The sequence below is a fragment of the Paramormyrops kingsleyae genome, chromosome 12 (assembly GCF_048594095.1).
Source record: "Paramormyrops kingsleyae isolate MSU_618 chromosome 12, PKINGS_0.4, whole genome shotgun sequence".
Lineage (NCBI taxonomy): Eukaryota > Metazoa > Chordata > Actinopteri > Osteoglossiformes > Mormyridae > Paramormyrops > Paramormyrops kingsleyae.
The window spans coordinates 23,119,135-23,138,579 of NC_132808.1; the positions used below are offsets into that span (position 1 = coordinate 23,119,135).

Consider the following 19,445-nt stretch of genomic DNA (forward strand, 5'->3'; position numbering starts at 1 on the left):
TTGTTTACTATTTCCTGTGACAAGGCCTTTTATTCAGAAAGGAAACTGAACTGACGGACTACAATATTCTCTTAAAATGTGTCCCCTTCCTGTAACCTCTGTCTCTCTTGTGATTCAGAGTTGAGGAGAGTTTCAAGACTCTCTTCTGGTCTATTTTTGGGCTGTCCGAGGTGTCGTCAGTGGTGCTGAAGTATGACCACAAGTTCATAGAGAATATCGGCTATGTCCTTTATGGGATATATAACGTCACCATGGTGATTGTTCTCCTGAATATGCTCATTGCGATGATCAACAGTTCCTACCAAGAGATAGAGGTGAGATGTGGTTGTTGGTTAGGGTTGCACCGATGCCATTTTTTTCAGGCCGAGTACAAGTACTTACATTTGTGTACTTGCCTATACGAGTACTTACGGAAGTATTTATACCATTGAAAATTACAACGAACCAACCTGGCATAACCTGTCCAATACTTGACTTGGCATATCCAGACCAATATGGTTGACAAGTCTCTCGCTAGATGCCAAAATCTGACTGGGCAGCAGAAAAAAAAAAAAAAGACAAAACGCTGCAGCTCTCAGTTTTAATATAATCTTGCAATTAAGTGGTATTGGTTCTTGGTATCGGAGACTCTTTACATGTATGAGTATATGCGCGCAGTATCTGCCCAATACCCGATTCTGGTATCGGTGCACCCCTAGTTGTTGGTAATCTAAATGAGTAACTGGGAATTGTCAGTTTGCGTGAATCTCAGTGAACGTGTGACAGACATTATCAAGAGGCGTGCTAAGTCTTTTCAAAGCAATAAGTGGTGGTCATTTAATACAGAGACCATCTGAAGCTGGAGCTGGGGTTTCTGGGTCTCTCGCAGGACGACGCAGACGTGGAGTGGAAATTTGCCCGTTCTAAGCTATGGCTGTCCTACTTCGACACGGGGAAGACACTGCCACCACCATTCAGCATTGTGCCCAGTCCAAAGACCCTCTTCCAGAGTATCAGGAGGCTGACTGGCCTGCTCAGTCACCGCCGGCCCAGGATGAGGCAGGATGTGGAGCTGGGAATGGACCACTCCAAATCCAGGGTAATGGGACACACCCTTCTGAATGCCTCTGAAGGTCTGTAAGAGTGGCCCGTGGACCAGGCATGTTCACTTCCAGCTCTGGAGGAAGAATACAGAGATAAGCCTAAGACTACACCTATACCAGGACTTAACAAACCTATAATACTCTCATCTAAAGAATGGGCTACATTGCAAGATCCAAAGTAAGACTCACAATTAGGGTCATTACAGTATAGCTTATCTGACGTGTTTCCAGGGAGAAGGGATAATCAATTTTGGAATATCAGTACTCCAACTAACTATTAAGCCACAAAAATTCAATGGGTATTATAATTAAATAAACCACTGACTCCCCCAGTCAAAATGATTTGATATAATTTGTGTATATAACGTTTGCAATGGCGTCCTCAGTGGATACCGTCTACATCCAAGTGGCCTTTTCGAACTGTTCCTTCAGCTGTAGCCTACCTGTAGCACATAACGCTCCCGATTTTGTCTTGACAAAGAGAGTCATTTTCCAGTTTACTTGTGACAAAAGACCTTTTGGGTTGCAGCTCAACCTCTTCAGTCGGACCCAGTCAAGCCTGCGCATTGCTGAGTTGCACAGTTTTGGTGGAGTACCAAACCGGCCCACACGCTATCAGGCAAGGAGCTCTGTTTCCCGCAACTCGGTTGCTGCCAGTCGGGATTCTTTGCAGTGGGTCCATCGCTGACATGGGTAATTGTGCCTGTTTTTATTTCAGCAAATAATGAAACGTCTGATCAAGCGCTACGTACTGAAAGCACAAGTAGACAAAGAGAACGATGAAGTAAACGAAGGTATATGGCTTCCCTTTAATATCCATGAAAAAAAAATCACATCGCGTTTCTTTCCACCTGTGCAACCGTTCGAACCTTTTTCCCCAGGTGAGTTAAAAGAAATCAAGCAGGATATTTCCAGTCTTCGGTATGAGCTCCTGGAGGAGAAGTCCCAGGCCACTGAAGAGCTTTCCCTACTGATACAGAAGCTCAGTGACAAGCTCAGTGTCAACGTCAGGCGTTGTGAGTGACAGCGACAAGGACATCTACCAAGACTTCACCTATAATGAGGGAACTAGATCAAATACATCTCATTTCTTCCACTGTCCCAGCACAAATGATGTTGATATTCTAGTGAAACTGGCGATCCAAAAATACTTACCGTTCTTTAAAAAAAATAAGATTAAATATAACCTCATTCTTGTACTGCTATGGCTGTACGAGTTACTTTGCTGTGTTTAAACATTTTTAACATGCATCCATCAACATTTTTACTAGCCTATTGTGAATGAACATAAGCCACATTTGTTCTTTTCTTTCACGGCGTGTTTGTTCATGTTGAACAAACGCACTGCTAGCCAATTTTCAGTTCCCATACTCACTATGGAACGTTTGATGGCTTTGCGATAGTTTGTGCATGGTTAAAAATCCTTCTGATGTTAACAGCACAAATGACAGCAATAACAGTTACATTTTGAGACTGACTGCTGATGGTTTTAATTTATTTAAAATGTTTAACTGGTCAGCATAAGACATATTTCAGTCATTTTATCTTTGATTTATGAACACTTTCCTTTATAGGGTTATGCAAGACTACAGACTATCTTGAACATTGTTCAGACATTGTGTTAATAAAAAAAAAAATTTTTTGTTATTCATTTTCTCTGCTGAAGAGCCAGTGGTGATAATTTAATTGACATATATCATATTTTGTAATATTACGTGGATACTTAGACCATTTGTAATATATATATATATATATTTCACTCCGAGACATTTCTCTGAATTATCGGTTGGAAAACATGAAAAGTGGAGATGCCGGGGATTGAACCCGGGGCCTCATACATGCAAAGCATGCGCTCTACCACTGAGCTACATCCCCTTCCGTTGTAGCGTGCACATATTACTCTTAAAATGGTTAGTACAAAGTGACATTTAAACACAATGTTAAAATTACTAAATATGTGCATTAAATATGATAATGGTCTGAGTTGGCATATCACTGACACTTTAAGCAATATGATTGTCTATAACTCATCGGTAACTGAGTGACGCTTACTCTGATCTCGATTTCTGGAACAGCGATTGATTAGGTTTGCGCTACTAATCTGCTTTGTGGAATACCCCCTGAATTTATCAATCAAGGCCACATTTATGTAATTTGGCAGACGCCCTTCGCCAAAGCGACTTACATAAGTACTTCGAAGAAAAACTAGTACTATTTTCCTTTCAATGGTTAAAAAGTACATACTACGTGAATAATTTCAAAAGAGACCCAGTTTCAGTGGACCGCGAGTGACATTTTAAATATAAAAATATAATGTATTTCATTTAACTAAGCATTTTTAAAGTCCTCCAAAACATTTTTAATGTCCTCCATAATTCATGAAAAAAAAACTGATTAAATAATAAACACACTAGCTCCTCGTTAGTATAGTGGTTAGTATCCCCGCCTGTCACGCGGGAGACCGGGGTTCGATTCCCCGACGGGGAGTAAGATAACCTTTTCTCGAGCTTTCGAAACTTTAGTGTTTTACAAAGTTTCACCGTTTTCCTTCAAGCATTCTCCTTATTTTGCCCCAAATTTAAACGCAACATTTAAGGGGGGGTACAAGATATAATACACTGAACGACCAAACACGTATGTTTTAATCTGCTTACTTCCGGTTTTTCCGAAGTTCCTCTGTTTTCTTTAACCATTCTCCTGATTTTCGCCCAAATTTAAACCCAACATTTTGCTGTGTTTATTCTGCGGACAGGTTGACGTGAACAGACGCCGTAAGGACTTTACTTGCTGAGGTGGCCAAGGCGATATTTTTTCTTATACTTATTTTGTGTTCGAAAGATTGAGCATTACAACACCTTATTAGCGCAATACAATCCAGATTTCTGTACTTGTTTTTGTTAAAACCAAAAGAGCTTTTTCCAAAACCAGTGGACAACTCCTTGTTAGTATAGTGGAGACTGGGGTTCGAATCCCGGACGGGGAGATCGAAATCCTTCTACTGCCCTCTTTTCAGCACTCTCTATTTTCCTCTCAATTATTCTGCTAAGCGCTCGCATACAACACAATACTGAATCACATACACTATGAATATACTCTACAACAAATTCCACTGGAAAACCCCTTGAACCACCAATGTTAGGAAACAAATATAGTAGTCTGAGAGCAAAGGCGCAGGAGACAGTTTGATATTGGCGGGGGGGATACAACTTAACAGTCTATTTATTGGGGGGGATTAATGAATACGAATTAAAAAATGGGAAGGGGGGGGAAGACATGTCCCTTGTCTTCCCTGGTCCCTACCCTGCTGTCTAAAAATTAAACTCGATGTGATCAGACACTGTAAACTTATTTGCAATTACATTTAATCAGCCCCTCCCCTTTCCCTTTAACACTGTCAGGATTTCAAGCTGATCTGCAAAATGGAAAATAAGAAGCATCTCTCAAAAATGCAGAGAGAAATGATTGCAGTGCACAAAAAAAGGCTACAAGAAGCTTCCCAAGGCAATTCCAGCACCCAAGAGACAATTTACAGCATCATACACAAGTTTAAAATGAACGGTACAGCAGAAAACCTACCTGAGCATGGAAGAAAGAGCAAAATTTCACCTGGGGGAGTCAGACATTGGGGGTTTCTGGGACACTGTTTTGTAAAACTAAGCCAGAACCGTTTGGACCCATGGACCAGGGGTATTTCTGATATAAGAGATGGTAAGTGTATAAGACACCACCCTTAGCATTGGGATTCTTTGAAAGGCCATTCTTGAGAAGAAAGTGATACCTTCAGTGCGTAAATTGAAGCTTGGTGATCATTTAACTTTCCAGCAAGACAATGATCCCAAGCAGGAGCATTTGGATGAGCAGGGGGACTATGGCGAAATCAGGGGGGGCCAAAGCACTTCATACCACACTCAGCAAAATCTGCTGAGGGGTACAGGGTGACATTTTGTCAGGGCACCAAGACTTTCCAGCTATGCCCCTGTAAACCAAGCACAGCACGAAGTCAACCACAGCTTGGTTCAAGGCTGGGTCCTGGAATATCCTTGAGTGTTCATCTCAGTCCCCAGATTAGAAGGTAGAACTTTAAAAAGAAATAAATTGATAGATTTAAATCTCATTCAAAATGAGGTTCTCATGATTGTAGTTAAAGTATCTTTAATTGGAGTAGCTCCCTTATTAGGTTATTGCCGTTGGTAACGTATTATATAGCTAGCTCTTGCTACAGTGCAAACTTGCTCTACTTACTGATCATTCAGTGGAACTCCAACGTCGCTCATTGATAGCAGTACTCGCGTAATGTGACTTGATTGTATGCCGGTTTGGACAAAGTGTCTATTAAATATGTGTGTAAATGTTGAAAAAATAAAGATCATAGGTAACTATTTTTTGTCTTATGTCCACAAGTACAGCTGTCACTGTATTTTGAAGATGTTGTGTGAGCTGCATAGCGTTAGTATTATAAGTACCATCATTATTATTTCGCTCAGTTCTGTTACTAGTCCTGACAAGAAAATGTGCTTATGGATATCCCTGCTTTGCTACTGGATGAGCTAAAATACGTATGTGCTCTGTTTGAAACTCAGTGGTAAAGGAGGAGTTAACATCAGACGACGCTGGCGTAGTCCTAAGTGTACGCTGACAACTTGTCCCTGCCTTTGTGTCTTTTAAGCAAAACTGCAAACGTGCCTCGGGCGAAGAAACATCGTTCCACTTGCTCAGTGACTTCCGTCCTGTCTTACCCTCCACTATAATGAATTATCTGGAAAGATTAAGACGACAAAAAAATGAAAAGATGCATTGGCCGGGAATCGAACCCGGGCCTCCCGCGTGGCAGGCGAGAATTCTACCACTGAACCACCAATGCTGAGATGTGAGCCCACTTTCTTTCCTTCGAAGTGACATTTCATATCCTAGGACTACTGAAAACGTGGGCAAGGAGGTACAGACGATGGATGGATGGATGAAATTCCTTTTCAAGAACATAACAGACAAGTTCACTTGGACTAAACCCCGTCAGGGATCCCTTTAGCTAAACATCCCTATACAATTTCCCATTCATTTTCTATAGTATTGCTAAACCACTACGGATGTAATATACTTTCGGCCGCAACTGTGTTAATGGCGCAACAGCACGCTTCTGCCAACCCCCGCAAGCGGAAAGTTCCTTAGTCCACGTGGTTACTGAGCGGTATCGCGTACGTACTATAGTGTAGGCCAGGCCTGCCCAACCTGCCCTTGGAGACCTACCGCCCTGCAGAGGTGCAGTCTAGATTTAACCAGACTTGCCAACTTTGGTCAGCTGGCTGGCCTGAGATTTTCAATTAGAGTCTGCACACGCATTTACACGCATGTAACAGCTTTATTACCTTGTAAATAATTTGTAAGGTTTGCAAACTACCCCAACGCTTCTGATGTAGCTAATTTTAGGTTTATAATGGAATAACATAGATTTGCCTTAAGATTTCTTGCGTGGGTCTGAAAGCGGAACATCGTAGTTTCAATATAGTTATCTCTAATACTGAGATAATGCTGAATGGTCTTCTTGTCTCTATCAGGTGTTTTAAATCAGGGCCGCACTTAAGCTCTGCATAGTACAACCTGCGCTTCTGCATTGCGGCTTCTCCCATCGTGGGGTCGGCATAAGAAATTAAATGGGATTTTGTTTTGTTTATTTTCTTTTAAGTTTATGGAAGTTTTACGAAAGGCGTAGACGACACTCGAAGGCCAGCAGGCGGACATACAAAAAGTTTAGTGACCCCTAAATGCATAAGATACGTACAGCGCTGGTTCGCAGGACGCCGGTCGTCTTTGTGGCCGCAGCCTCTCGCGTGATTCTCACTCATCGTTGCATCTCGCGTTTCTAGGATCTTTTCGGTTCGTTTCTCTCCGCTGACGAGGACGAAGGGGACCGACACCTATCACTTAACGTGGATGCTCGGGCAGTCCGATTGTAGACACTTGTTTGCACTTTTAATTAGAACTTTTGATGTAGGTTTTTCTATTACTTGCCATTTTTATTCCCGTAATAATAACAAAGCTGAAGGAAGACTCGCTTTTCTGGGGTAAGTAATGTGTGAATGTCATCCGTTCTTTAATGCACCATAATTCGATGAAACCGCAGCAGAATTAAATTCGCTTTCGAGCTGCTTAGGCATCATATTGTTTTCACTTCCTGCATCTTTTATATAAGATCATCCCCAACTTGAGAGGTGATCATAGTCGTTTGAAAACAGGCATGGTCTTATATATGTATCATAGCTGTAGCAAAATAAGTATCAGTATTGCATCCGCAGATACTTCATTATTTAACCACTTGAGTGACATATTTTAATCAATAATGAAAATGTATACTGTCAGAAAAAAGTGTACAGCCCTCTTACAGTTTTGTTCCCCACGGTACAAGCAACATTAGTGTACCCGCAATGGTACAAAAATGTTCCTCAGAGTCCATTTCTGTACCTTAAAAGGTACTTTTACCTACAGCTGGGGTACAGTTGGCAGACCCTTGAGAGTACAGCCCCAGTGACAAGTCATTGTACCCTCAAGGTACAAATTAGTACTTTTTTTTCTTACAGTGTATAACAAAATATTTCTGTGGCGAGATATATGTACTACAGCACATAAGGATGTGTTTTAAATCACTACAAAACTTTGTTTGAAGAAGTACCTTTGTAATAATGTTCGCCTTCATAAAAGGGACAGGGGGGCATGTACACCCCCAATTTTTAAATTGTATTTATTAATCCCCCTCAATAAATAGACTTGTATTTCAATTGTTAGTTTTATATTGGGGGGCATACAACTTGTCTCCTGCACCTTTGCTTTCAGAAAACTATATTAGTTTCCTGACATTGGTGGTTCAAAGGGGTTTTCCAGTGGAACTTGTCGTAGAGCATATTCATAGTGTATGTGATGCAGTATTGTGTTGTATGCGAGCGCTTAGCAGAATAATTGAGAGGAAAATAGAGAGCGCTGAAAAGAGGGCAGTAAAAGGATTTGGATCTCCCCGTCGGGGAATCGAACCCCGGTCTCCCGCGTGACAGGCGGGGATACTAACCACTATACTAACGAGGAGGTACAAGGCAGTGTTGAAAAAAGCTCTTTTAATATCAATAGATACAAGTACAGGAACAAGGATATCGATTTGACACTTTCAGACACAAGACAAAGTTTAAGACAAAATTTCGCCTTAGCCACCTCAGGAAGTGAGCTGCTTACAGGTTGTCATGAGGCTTGGTACATTGTTCTCTGTTCACCTCAACAAAAATGGTGGAATTTGATACTGCACTAGTGTTTCTCAATATGCACATTTGACCGTACTTGTATTCTCGCGTAGCCGTTTTATGTCATCTTCCATTGCCGAAGACCAGTTCCAATACTCAAGAACAGAAAGAAGAGGATGGTAAACATTCTCAAACACAAAAGTTAAGCACAAGAATAGACACTCACTCCCTTAACTTCCCTTAACTTTTCCCATTCGTTTTCAATTTCAAGAAATAGGGGACCTCATACACCACCTGTCAAAAGTGAGGATGAGAATTTGGTTGGGTTTGGAGTCCGTGCTGGCAAGACCTGGAAGGATATTTGGGACAGCAGGGATGATGGGTATGCAGCATTTATCCTCAGACAGCAATGTGTACCAGGCAGCAAAGTGTACCGACTACAGCAGTACCTGAGGCTGAAACACAGCAATCTTCAGATGTCACTGGATGCATCTGCTCCCTAAACGACCAGCACTTCCAGACACTTCTACTAATCCTCCAGGTTGGCTGACAGATTCATATATGGGGTTTTGTGTGTTCATTATGCCTTTTATTCATATCTGTTTTGTTTTATAGAAATAGAGGAAGATGAGGAATTGGAGAGGATGATGCTTGGTTGGTCCCCTTCCAAAACCAAAAGCCCGATGAGTGAGAATCCTGAGCACACACACAAACAAACAGTCACTCTTCAGGATTCATATACTAGGTATTAAAAGATATGTTTTGTATGCTTTCAGTAGATATAGCACCCTTTCTCTGTTTCTAGATTTGCTCAGTTAAATTGTATTTGATTTGCTAAAGTCTGTTCATCCTAATTTAATTTTCACTGAAATAATCTTGTAATATCTTCATAGGGATGTGTTGCCTTTAAAGTCCTTGGTCCTGCTCCACATGGACATTTGCAGTGGGTTTCATGGAAGACCACAGAGGATATGGTGGAAGAGGCGACTTCTGGGAACGTGACCAACACGTGTGCTTCACGCAGCCAGTATAACAACGACATCGTCGGTAAACTTGATTTGTTCCACTGCATGAGGCGATTTCTATGTCAATGTGTTTCAGAGCTTCATTCACTATACAGCACATTCAGCCAGTTTCTCTCTGCGGCTTTCTCTGTGGTTGATCAAGGTGACCTGGAGAAGTTGAGAGAAACATACAGATTCTGTGGAACTTCTCCAACTAACCCAACAAAACACATCAGGGAACATTGTAGGATAAAAATCCCACAACCTTTGGAGCTGTTGAAGAGAATGGAAGATGTCCTGCACCACTTCCACTTGGCCCCAGATCCCAACGGTCTGCGTCTTCTCAAGCCTTCCATGTTAAAGACATGGAGAATCCAGCGCATCCATATCCTGAGAAGCTGCTTGAGTGATCCTCAGGTGGAGGAGGGTATTTTATATGAACTTTGCAGCTCAACCACGTTCCAGGTGAAGGAGCAGCTGTACCTGTCTGGATTCCAGTGAAGGGTACCTCCCAGCAGGAAGGCTTCCATTTCCATCAGGCTCAATGGGTGACAGGTATACGTGCCTGGAACAACTCAGGAGAGACACAAGGCATGACCGGAGTGGTGCGCTGGAACTTTCAGAGGCTGGTTGACCTGAAGTTACCAGATGTGGCCTTACCATTAGTGTTCAACCCCCTGTTAATAGTGGAATTGAACAAGGCTTCTGTGAAGGTGACTGGAGAGGCCAAATATCCAGTCCTTCAGACATCCAGCCGAGATACCGGGGAGAGGTTTGGGCTTCAGTATGTAAAGCCAGGCTGCCGTCCAGCCCCCGTCAACTGGGAGAAGCACAAGACCCAAAGAACAGTACAGACCCCAAAAGCTGTAGAATCCGAGGGACACTCTCCTTCAGTCTCGCAGCCCTCAGCCCTGAAGATGTTCCACTATCATGTTTCTTCAGAAAAGCCCATGATGGAGGACACTGCACAGGTAATAACTTCCATAACTCTTTCACTTTCTTTAACTCCAATCGCTGGCAACTTAACTGACTTGAATGTTTTTTTTTTCTTCAGGAGACCAAAGGCAATTAGAAATCACTGCAGAGGTCCATTCATCACTGGAAGGCCAGATCCTGCAATCCCAGCAGTACATGCCTTCAACACCAGCATTGTCATCTTCTGAAATTAAAGAGGTGCATTTAAATATCAGTTTGCCAGCATCTCTGCAAGCTGCCCTCATCGGCCCAATTAAGACAGGTGGTCGCGTCTTTGTCCCGGATCACAGCAGGTGGACACAGCCAATGAGAGATGCCATAGATGCTCTCCTTGTTAAGTATCATGGAGAAAAAGACATGCTGAAGCTTGTGGATGCTGATTATGCCACCATGGTGCATAGTGCCTGCACCGATCCAAACAGCCTTCTTTATCCTACAACAAAGCAGCATATCGCAAGGTATGTTAAGCACCTGGCCAAGAAGAAGAGCACCAGCTCAACACTGAATACAAGTGAGGAGAGACTCCAGGAGACGAAGCACCTTTGACTAAAGATGATGTGGAGAGGATAGTGAAGGAAATTGTGAAAAAACAGCAGGCATTACAGCAGCAAGGGCAGAAAAAGACCATAAGGAACTGTCTTGCATGCGGCCAGCCAAAATCCCGCTTCCTTGGCAATGGCTCCCACATTAATTTTTTTTTATCAGTCAGCAGAAGTTAAATACTTCTACTGCTCTCAGAAGGTCTTCCAGACCTATGCAGCCAAGGGTCTCACTGGTCCCAGGATGAGCTTCCAGGACTTTGCTGCTACTCCCTTCTTCCAGCAAGAACTAAAAAGCTCAAAAGATAGGGCAGCTGAGAAAGAGAGTAATGGAGGAAAGAGGAAGTCACAGGAAGAGCATCCCAGTGGTCGTCTGTGTACATTCTGCCACTTGCCATTGAAGCAGAGCCCAAACAAACCCCCATATACACACTGGCTTTACTGGTGTCACAGGAAAGTACATTTACTGTCCTGCAAAAGTCTTCTCTTTGAACCAAGCACAGGGTATGCAGGCAGAGATGACCTGGAGGGAGTTTCAAAAATCTCCCTTTTATGAGGCTGAAAAGCAGCATTGGTCGGGGGAGAGAAAAAAGTAACACACTACCTGCTACTTCAAGAGCAGTGTTATTTGTAAAAATTGTAATAGGGATTAAATTAAATTTAAATATATATGTTCATTGATACTTATTTAAATGCAGAAGACAGTGTGAAATAGTCAAACATATCAGACAAGACAAACAAACAAAGCAAAACAGAAACATTCACATGTACATTCACAGATGCAACTGTCTCAAGAATTACAAAGTAAAGGGAAATAAGCAAAGCTAGATATGTTGGTGACACAGATGTACTCAATTTAAACCCTAATAATAAAATAAATATTAAAACCAATAAAGGATGTAAAGTGGTTCCCATGTATGAAATGTGCCCTCCTTGCAATGTATAAAGCATGTGAAAGTGTCCCGGGAAACATACTGGAATGTGACCTTGTGCTTTGAAGTGTTTTGGACGGAACTTTATCCAATCTCCCCACTTTGACCAGTCCATTAGTGTTCTGCCAGTGACTTAGTGCTGCATTATTATATACTTGGTCAAATTTAAAAATTATTAAAATTGTTTAATTTTATCTGCTATTTGAATATGTATAATTCTCAACTGTGAACATTATCACCCATGTCATTGTGCAGCCGTCATCCCAGAGACTTCTTTGCAGTCTTCCTCAGGGCTTAATGCAGCCTCTGCTCCCCTCACTGTACCCCCCGAATCCTCTGCTCCTCCAACCGCAACCCCTGCAGCGACTGCTCCTCCCACAACGCTCCCTGTGGCATCTTCTGGGTACACCTCAGCTCAGGAAAAGCCTTCTGCTCCACCACTCCCTAGCACTGAGCAGGACGTGAGCCGATGGAAGTGCTCTCAGCAGCAAAGAACCTGGATGAAAACAGAAATGAAAATGTTGGGACTATGGCCAGGCTCCCGACCAGTGAGACATGCAATGAACATGATCTCCTTGTGGCGGTACCCACCACAGCCTGAGCTTATTGATTCTGTCTATGAGCTCCCATCACCAAAATACTTTCAGCTTCATCCATTTTTCATTTGGAAACCAGACCACCCCATTATGGACAGAGTCCGGAACAATTACTCTCTTCCATGTCTGTACGGCTGTCCCAATCCCCATGTCGTCTCATCTGGAATTGGACGACCACGTGTCATTATTGGTACAAGTGGCCAGTACTACATACTAGCTTCTAGGCTCAACTGTAAAGTCTGCAAAAAGTACTGGTTTGCGGACAAACCTCAGTGGATGGACTTGCTGCCTGCACGGTTCCACAACATTTTGCCAGCTTTTCTGACATACAGAAAGGCCATATGCAAGACTGTGATGGATGAATTGCGGCGCACAGGAAAGTCTCCCAATGACATGGCCAACCAGTTAAATGAAGGTCTAAACCTCCGGTACGAGCGTGCACACCTGTCTTACCTGACCACTGTTAAGAATGTGCTGGATGGAGACAGTGGACTTTATGGTCAGCGTACAATCACAGGGGCACTGAGAGCAACAAATACTCCTGCTCGATTTGGTAGATATGCTGACCTGGACGGCTGGTGTGGAGTAAGAGTCTCAGCCCACTACCTAGTTGATTGTCTCATTCAGGAGTACCACCGGCAGGAGAGCACACTCAATCTGCTCCTTCAAGGCACTTTTGGACAGGCCTTAAGGGCTGACCATACCCGTAAGGTGGCCCGGAAGGTGGTGCTCGTATCAGGCACCATGTCATCCTACACCATTATGAATGAGAACTGGATGATCTTGTCCTGGGTGATGCTGCAGTCTGAATGTGACAAATCTCTGGAGCCAATGTATGAGGGGCTGTCCCGGCGTTACGTTTCTGCAGGAATACCAAAAGCCAAGTATCAGTGGGTTGACAGGTATAAACCAACCTTCACATTTCCCTTTTATCTATTTTATTTTACTTTTTGTATAGAAAGTTAAACAAAATCTACCAGTATGTATATGTATATATGTCTGACATTTTAAATATACTTTTTTGTGTACAGGGATTGCTGTTCTGCCTTCAGGATCCCAAACTCAGGGCCCCAGGAACACCATGTTTGGGACTCTTGGAAGACCACAGAGGCTATAGTGGCTGAAGCAACCTCTGGGAATCACACCAACATGTGTGCCTCTCGCAGCGAATACAACAGCAACATCAGAATCAAGCTGGACTTGTTCCACTGTATGCGCCGTTTTACAAGAGAGTGTGTGTCAGAGCACCATCCACTACACAGCTCTTTCTGCAAGTTTCTGTCTGCGGCTTTTAGTGTTGTGGACCAGACAGACCTACAGAAACTGAAGCAGGCCTACACCTTCTGTGGCATAGAACCTGCAAATCCAACAAAGCAGCACATAAGGGAACACTGCCGCACCAGGATCCCATCTCCCAAAGAGCTACTGGAGAGAGTGGAGAGCGTTCTCCAGAGATTCTTTTTAGAATGTGACCCAGATGGTGTGCTGCTTTTTAAACCATCAATGTTAAAGGTCTGGAGGATTCAGCGAGTCCACATCCTCAGAGGCTGCCTGAGTGACCCAGAGGTTGCAGAGGGAATTATATACAGATATGGTGGAACACTACAACTAAACCATGTCAAGGGTGAGGGGGCAACTGTACCAGTGTGGATCCCTGTGAGAGGGACTTCTCAGCAGGAGGGGTTCCATTTCCATCAGGCAAAATGGGTCACAGGGACACAGGTCTCCACAGAACTTTTCCAGGCACAAGGCATGATTGGGGTTGCTCGCTGGAATTTTCAGCGCCTTGTGGATCTGAAACAGCCTGGTGTGAAGCTCCCTGCAGTTTTTGATCCGGTCTTAATCATGGAGCTAAACAAAGTGTCAGAGCAAGTGACAGGCCAGGCCAAGTATCCTACTCTAATTGTCATGCACACAGACAGAGGAGAAAGGCTCGGACTGCAATACGTGGAGCCTGGCTGCCGACCTGTGTCCCTGGACTGGCATAAGCACAAGTACCAGAAGGTTGCTGCTGCAGGGGAGAGTGGGCACCCCTCTTCAGAGCCGACGACACTTGGTGAGAAAGTCACCGATTACACAACTGAGGAGTTAATGGAGGTACACTTTGCTCAGGTCAGCTTGACAGTTGTACTTACAAATATCATCACTTATCAAACAAAAAATGCAACTATGTGATTGTGGATTGTAACACAAATGAATAACCCTGTTTTCCAGGATGACACCTTTGATGTGGCTACTAGTGGCTCACAAATAATGATCCAGCCTACCAAAGTAAAAGGTAAGCATCCCTTATTTAGTCCTTATTTATATGAACACTACAAATATTTTACAGTGTGTAAAGTAAAGGTTATTTGCCGTTTTCTCTTGCTTAGATGTGGTAGTGACGCCACCACTGCCCATTGCTGCCTCTCCACGAGCTGCACGCACAGGTCCTATCAAGGCAGGTGGCCTTCTCTTTGTCCTTGACCATTCTCGGTGGACACAGCCTATGAAGGATGTCATTGATGGCTTTTTGGCAAAACACCATGGACAGAAAGACATCCTCAACAAAGTAGACAGAGTATGCTGCCATCGTACACAGTTGCTCTAAAGATCCCAACAGCCTGCTGCACCCCACCACGGAACAACACATCTCTCGGTACGCAAAACATCTGGCAAAGGTGACGAACACAAGTTCATCTTTAAACACTAGCCCCGAGAAACTTCTGGAGACCCAGCAACTGTGGCATCACCTGACAGAAAGCCGAGAAACTGTTTCAGTGGCACTCCTCCCACCTGCCCCAGTCAATCCACCTTGCAGTACAGCCCCAAGAACCACCCTTATCCAAGACAGACATTGAAAAAATGGTCAAGGAGATCGTGGAGAAGCAACAGCAACAACAGCAACCTTTGAAAAAGAGGACAAGGAACTGTCTTGCTTGTGGCCAACCAAAGTCACGGTATCTTGGAGATGGTTCCTCCATTCACTTCTTTTACCAGTCTGGGCAGGTTAAGTACTTTTACTGCTCTACTAAGGTGTACCAGACATATGCAGCAGAAGGCCTAAATAATCCTCGAATGCCATTTGCTGACTTTGCTGAAACACAGTTTTTTAATCGAGAGCTGGAGGCCGCAAAGCAGCGTTCGGCAGATACGAAGCGCATCTTGGAGGAGAGGGGAAAGAGAAAGCGCAAGGAGCAGCATCCCACTGGTCGCCTCTGCAGGTTCTGTCATAAGCCACTCAAACAAGGGCCAGAGAGTCCTCATTTTCATACTGGATTCCCTGGAGTGGCTGGTAAATATGTTTATTGTCCTGCCAGAGTGTTTTCCTTCTATAAGGCTGAAGGAATGACTCGTGAGATGACGTGGAGAGAGTTCTCTCAGTCTCCCTTTTATGAGGCTGAAAAGAATAGATGGACAGTGGAAAAAGGAAAGTGACTGCTTTTTTTTGTAACTGTCTCTTATACATAATTTATTTTATTTTAAGTAAAAATATAATTCTTTGTCCTGTTTGTTATTAGATAGTAATTTGCATGCCAAAAGCTCAGTAAAAGCTCAGGGGTTTGTTAAAGTGCCCTGTTTGACTAAACTGTTTCAGAGATTTATTTTCAATTTATGTCTTGTTGATATATTACCAATATGTGCAGTTTTTATGTAAATAGTTAAATGTTTAAATGTAAAATGTATAATTAACAATCTATCTTTATTGTTAAGGGCTGATTATTGTTATTTATAAGGGAAGAGATTAATCCATTGTTGTTTTTGTACATATATATTCAGAATTTAATATTTGTATGTTCATATTTTTTTATTTAAGAAAACTAGCTATTAAAACTAGTTAGTTAGAAAACGAAGAATTTGTTTATAGTTTTGGATTTTTGGAATATTTAGTTATTATTAAAGTATTATTTAACTGAAAATGTCTCTCAAAGCCTTGACTGTTACTTTGCACAAACACTAAGTTGTATGACCAATTGCCCCAGTTCTTTTATAAATAATACAAGTATTTGTTAGAAAACAAGTTTCAAAGGCTATTAGAAATAAAATATTACATGATAACTGTTTCATATTACATTAAATCTTCAAATGAGTGAGTGGGTCAAAAGATGAAAACATTTTCAGTTGCACCTTCGAACCAGGACTGCAGTGTGAAAAACATGAATGAAACCTCAGATCCACCCTCATTTTTTCCCTCTCTTCTGATTGGCTAGTCGTTGCTCTACAGCTATCCGCGGCTGGCCACAGCCCTCAGCCCTGAAGATGTTCCACTATCATGTTTCTTCACAAAAGCCCATGATGGAGGACACTGCACAGGTAATAACTTCCATAACTCTTTCACTTTCTTTAACTCCAATCGCTGGCAACTTAACTGACTTGAATGTTTTTTTTTCTTCAGGAGACCAAAGGCAATTGGAAATCACTGCAGAGGTCCATTCATCACTGGAAGGCCAGATCCTGCAATCCCAGCAGTACATGCCTTCAACACCAGCATTGTCATCTTCTGAAATTAAAGAGGTGCATTTAAACATCAGTTTGCCAGCATCTCCGCAAGCTGCCCTCATCGGCCCAATTAAGACAGGTGGTCGCGTCTTTGTCCCGGATCACAGCAGGTGGACACAGCCAATGAGAGATGCCATAGATGCTCTCCTTGTTAAGTATCATGGAGAAAAAGACATGCTGAAGCTTGTGGATGCTGATTATGCCACCATGGTGCATAGTGCCTGCACCGATCCAAACAGCCTTCTTTATCCTACAACAAAGCAGCATATCGCAAGGTATGTTAAGCACCTGGCCAAGAAGAAGAGCACCAGCTCATCACTGAATACAAGTGAGGAGAGACTCCAGGAGACGAAGCACCTCTGACTAAAGATGATGTGGAGAGGATTGTGAAGGAAATTGTGAAAAAACAGCAGGCATTACAGCAGCAAGGGCAGAAAAAGACCATAAGGAACTGTCTTGCATGCGGCCAGCCAAAATCCCGCTTCCTTGGCAATGGCTCCAACATTAATTTTTTTTTTTATCAGTCAGCAGAAGTTAAATTCTTCTACTGCTCTCAGAAGGTCTTCCAGACCTATGCAGCCAAGGGTCTCACTGGTCCCAGGATGAGCTTCCAGGACTTTGCTGCTACTCCCTTCTTCCAGCAAGAACTAAAAAGCTCAAAAGATAGGGCAGCTGAGAAAGAGAGTAATGGAGGAAAGAGGAAGTCACAGGAAGAGCATCCCAGTGGTCGTCTGTGCACATTCTGCCACTTGCCATTGAAGCAGAGCCCAAACAAACCCCCATATACACACTGGCTTTACTGGTGTCACAGGAAAGTACATTTACTGTCCTGCAAAAGTCTTCTCTTTGAACCAAGCACAGGGCATGCAGGCAGAGATGACCTGGAGGGAGTTTCAAAAATCTCCCTTTTATGAGGCTGAAAAGCAGCATTGGTCGGGGGAGAGAAAAAAGTAACACACTACCTGCTACTTCAAGAGCAGTGTTATTTGTAAAAATTGTAATAGGGATTAAATTAAATTCTCTCAAAGGTCCCCGGACCATCACGCTGCCCCTACCACGCTTGACTGATGGTATTAAGTACTGTTCTTGCATCTTTTCATTTGTTCTGTGTCTCACAAATGTTCTTCTGTTTGATCCAAAGACCAGAAACTTGGAGTCATCTGTCCACAACACCTTTTTCCAGTCTTCCAGTGTCCAGTGCTCTTTTGCTTATGTCAGTGTTTTCTTTTTATTGGCCAGTCTCAGATGTGGCTTTTTCTTGGCAATTCTGCCATGAAGTCCAGCATCCTGAAGTCGCCTCTTCACTGCTGATGCTGACACTGGTGTTTGTCAGGTACTATTTAGTGCAGCTGCCAGCTGAGGACCTGTGAGGCGTCTGTCTTAAACTGCACACTCTCGGATGTTTGCCTTCTTGCACAATTGTGCATCGGGGCCTCCCGCTCCTTTTTCAGTCCTTGTTAGAGCCAGTTTGTGACGCTCAGTACTGCACTTCACATCCAACGTGTTATCACTCCTCAGAGCTACTGTCACAACATCTGTTGCCTTTCCCAACAACCTGGGCTGTATTTTTTCCGCCTGTTAGGCCTTTGTGTAAGCCTGTTTACTCATATGGGCCTTAGTCACATTGATAGTTCAATTGAATACTTATCAGTCTTTACATGTACTATCACTGGTGTTGTGTAGGGTTATGCGTCACATCAGTCACTGACTCCTCAGTCGCCCTCGGCGATCTCCTTGAAGCCGATCTAGATGATTATCCGGGTCACGGCACCAGTGTGACGGGCCTCTGCTTCTCTCGATTTCAGGTGGTGAATAAAGGATAGCCAGCGTAGGAATTCCTCATTGACTTTACTGTTCTCTGCATTCACAAAATAAAATAATTCACTTATTTAATTACACGTACGACTGTATTTGGGCCTATGGAAAACATAAAACAAAGTTAATAAAAGCAAGTTTTCTTTTCATTTTGTAGTGCATAGATAACGTAACGCGTAAAACCAACACGTCAATCAATTCCACTTTCCAACTGTATCGGTTGTACAACTTACATATATCTATGTATTCAACAATTTACAATGAAAAGTACTTTTTCATGAAAGATATAAAGTTATTCACCGAGCGCTCGCACGCCCAGCTTACCTCCAGCAACCTAAAGCTCTGACTGGAGTACGGGAAGCGCAAGAGCTAAAAAAGAAGAATAAGTCACGATTGCAGTCGCGAAGCTTCTTATTTAATCTGGAGTGGATGGGTATGACTTGAAAACCTTATTATTATTTTCTTTTAACATGTAAGAAAACCAATGAAATAGAAAAATGTAGATTACAATAGCATGACTACAGTAGTTTTGGAAGAATTCACTTTACCTAAATAGGATTCTTTTTTTTTACTTTTTTTTCCCGTTACACTTATAGGTTGTCATGAGGCTTGATACATTGTTCACTGTTCACCTCAACCTGTCTACAGAATGGACACTGCAGAATGTTGCGTTTAAACTTTGGCCATAGTTTGGAGAAAAACGGTGGAACTTGATACTGCTCGAGTGTTTCTCAGTATGCACACTTGACCGTACTTGTGTTCTCGCGTACCCGTTTTACGTCATTCCATTGCCGAAGACCAGT

The 19,445-nt window shown here is 42.9% G+C and overlaps 2 protein-coding genes, 2 long non-coding RNA genes and 3 other non-coding genes across 25 annotated transcripts in view; 3 read left to right on the forward strand and 4 right to left on the reverse strand.

Annotated features, from left to right (window-relative positions):
- The window catches only part of trpc3 (transient receptor potential cation channel, subfamily C, member 3), a 25,371-nt gene extending 22,642 nt beyond the window's left edge, over positions 1–2,729 (forward strand). For all 13 annotated transcript variants that reach the window (XM_023795979.2, XM_072697737.1, XM_023795980.2 and 10 more), the window contains 5 exons: positions 119–314; positions 869–1,078; positions 1,612–1,701; positions 1,801–1,876; positions 1,964–2,729. In XM_023795979.2, coding sequence (XP_023651747.1) covers positions 119–314; positions 869–1,078; positions 1,612–1,701; positions 1,801–1,876; positions 1,964–2,106 — 715 coding nt within the window. In that variant the 3' untranslated portion in view covers positions 2,107–2,729. The remainder of the gene's footprint in view (positions 1–118; positions 315–868; positions 1,079–1,611; positions 1,702–1,800; positions 1,877–1,963) is intronic.
- LOC140577671 (uncharacterized) lies at positions 170–5,859 on the reverse strand. Its single transcript, XR_011981821.1, has 2 exons — positions 5,325–5,859; positions 170–1,156 (listed from the first exon to the last, which is right to left on the reverse strand). It is a non-coding gene; the product is annotated as an uncharacterized lncRNA (long non-coding RNA).
- trnaa-ugc (transfer RNA alanine (anticodon UGC)) lies at positions 2,886–2,957 on the reverse strand. Its single transcript has one exon. It is a non-coding gene; the product is annotated as a tRNA-Ala (tRNA).
- trnad-guc (transfer RNA aspartic acid (anticodon GUC)) lies at positions 3,498–3,569 on the forward strand. Its single transcript has one exon. It is a non-coding gene; the product is annotated as a tRNA-Asp (tRNA).
- A 2,222-nt stretch (positions 5,860–8,081) lies between the features above and the next one.
- trnad-guc (transfer RNA aspartic acid (anticodon GUC)) lies at positions 8,082–8,153 on the reverse strand. The gene has a single exon. It is a non-coding gene; the product is annotated as a tRNA-Asp (tRNA).
- Positions 8,154–8,162: 9 nt separating this feature from the next.
- LOC111835514 (uncharacterized) lies at positions 8,163–18,989 on the reverse strand. Of its 7 annotated transcripts, none has more exons than XR_002836240.2 (4): positions 18,967–18,989; positions 13,991–18,685; positions 12,344–13,210; positions 8,163–12,248 (listed from the first exon to the last, which is right to left on the reverse strand). It is a non-coding gene; the product is annotated as an uncharacterized lncRNA (long non-coding RNA). The 7 variants fall into 7 exon arrangements; XR_011981823.1 differs by having other exon boundaries at positions 12,344–12,508; positions 13,053–18,685; XR_002836244.2 differs by having other exon boundaries at positions 12,344–12,508; positions 12,802–18,685.
- Positions 12,243–14,938, forward strand: LOC140577672 (uncharacterized). The gene is made up of 4 exons (XM_072697738.1): positions 12,243–13,250; positions 13,380–14,460; positions 14,563–14,626; positions 14,721–14,938. The coding sequence occupies exons 1-4, from the start codon at positions 12,253–12,255 to the stop codon at positions 14,936–14,938; spliced, it is 2,361 nt and encodes a 786-aa protein (XP_072553839.1). The 5' UTR covers positions 12,243–12,252.
- Positions 18,990–19,445: the final 456 nt, after the last annotated feature.

What these genes read in the sequence shown, in the direction of transcription:
- LOC140577672 (XM_072697738.1), top strand. Translation starts at nt 12,253, where the DNA reads ATGAAAACAGAAATGAAAATGTTGGGACTATGGCCAGGCTCCCGACCA. An exon ending in AAGTATCAGTGGGTTGACAG is followed by an intron (nt 13,251 to 13,379) that starts GTATAAACCAAC and finishes TTTTGTGTACAG; the next exon opens with GGATTGCTGTTCTGCCTTCA. An exon ending in CCAGCCTACCAAAGTAAAAG is followed by an intron (nt 14,627 to 14,720) that starts GTAAGCATCCCT and finishes TCTCTTGCTTAG; the next exon opens with ATGTGGTAGTGACGCCACCA.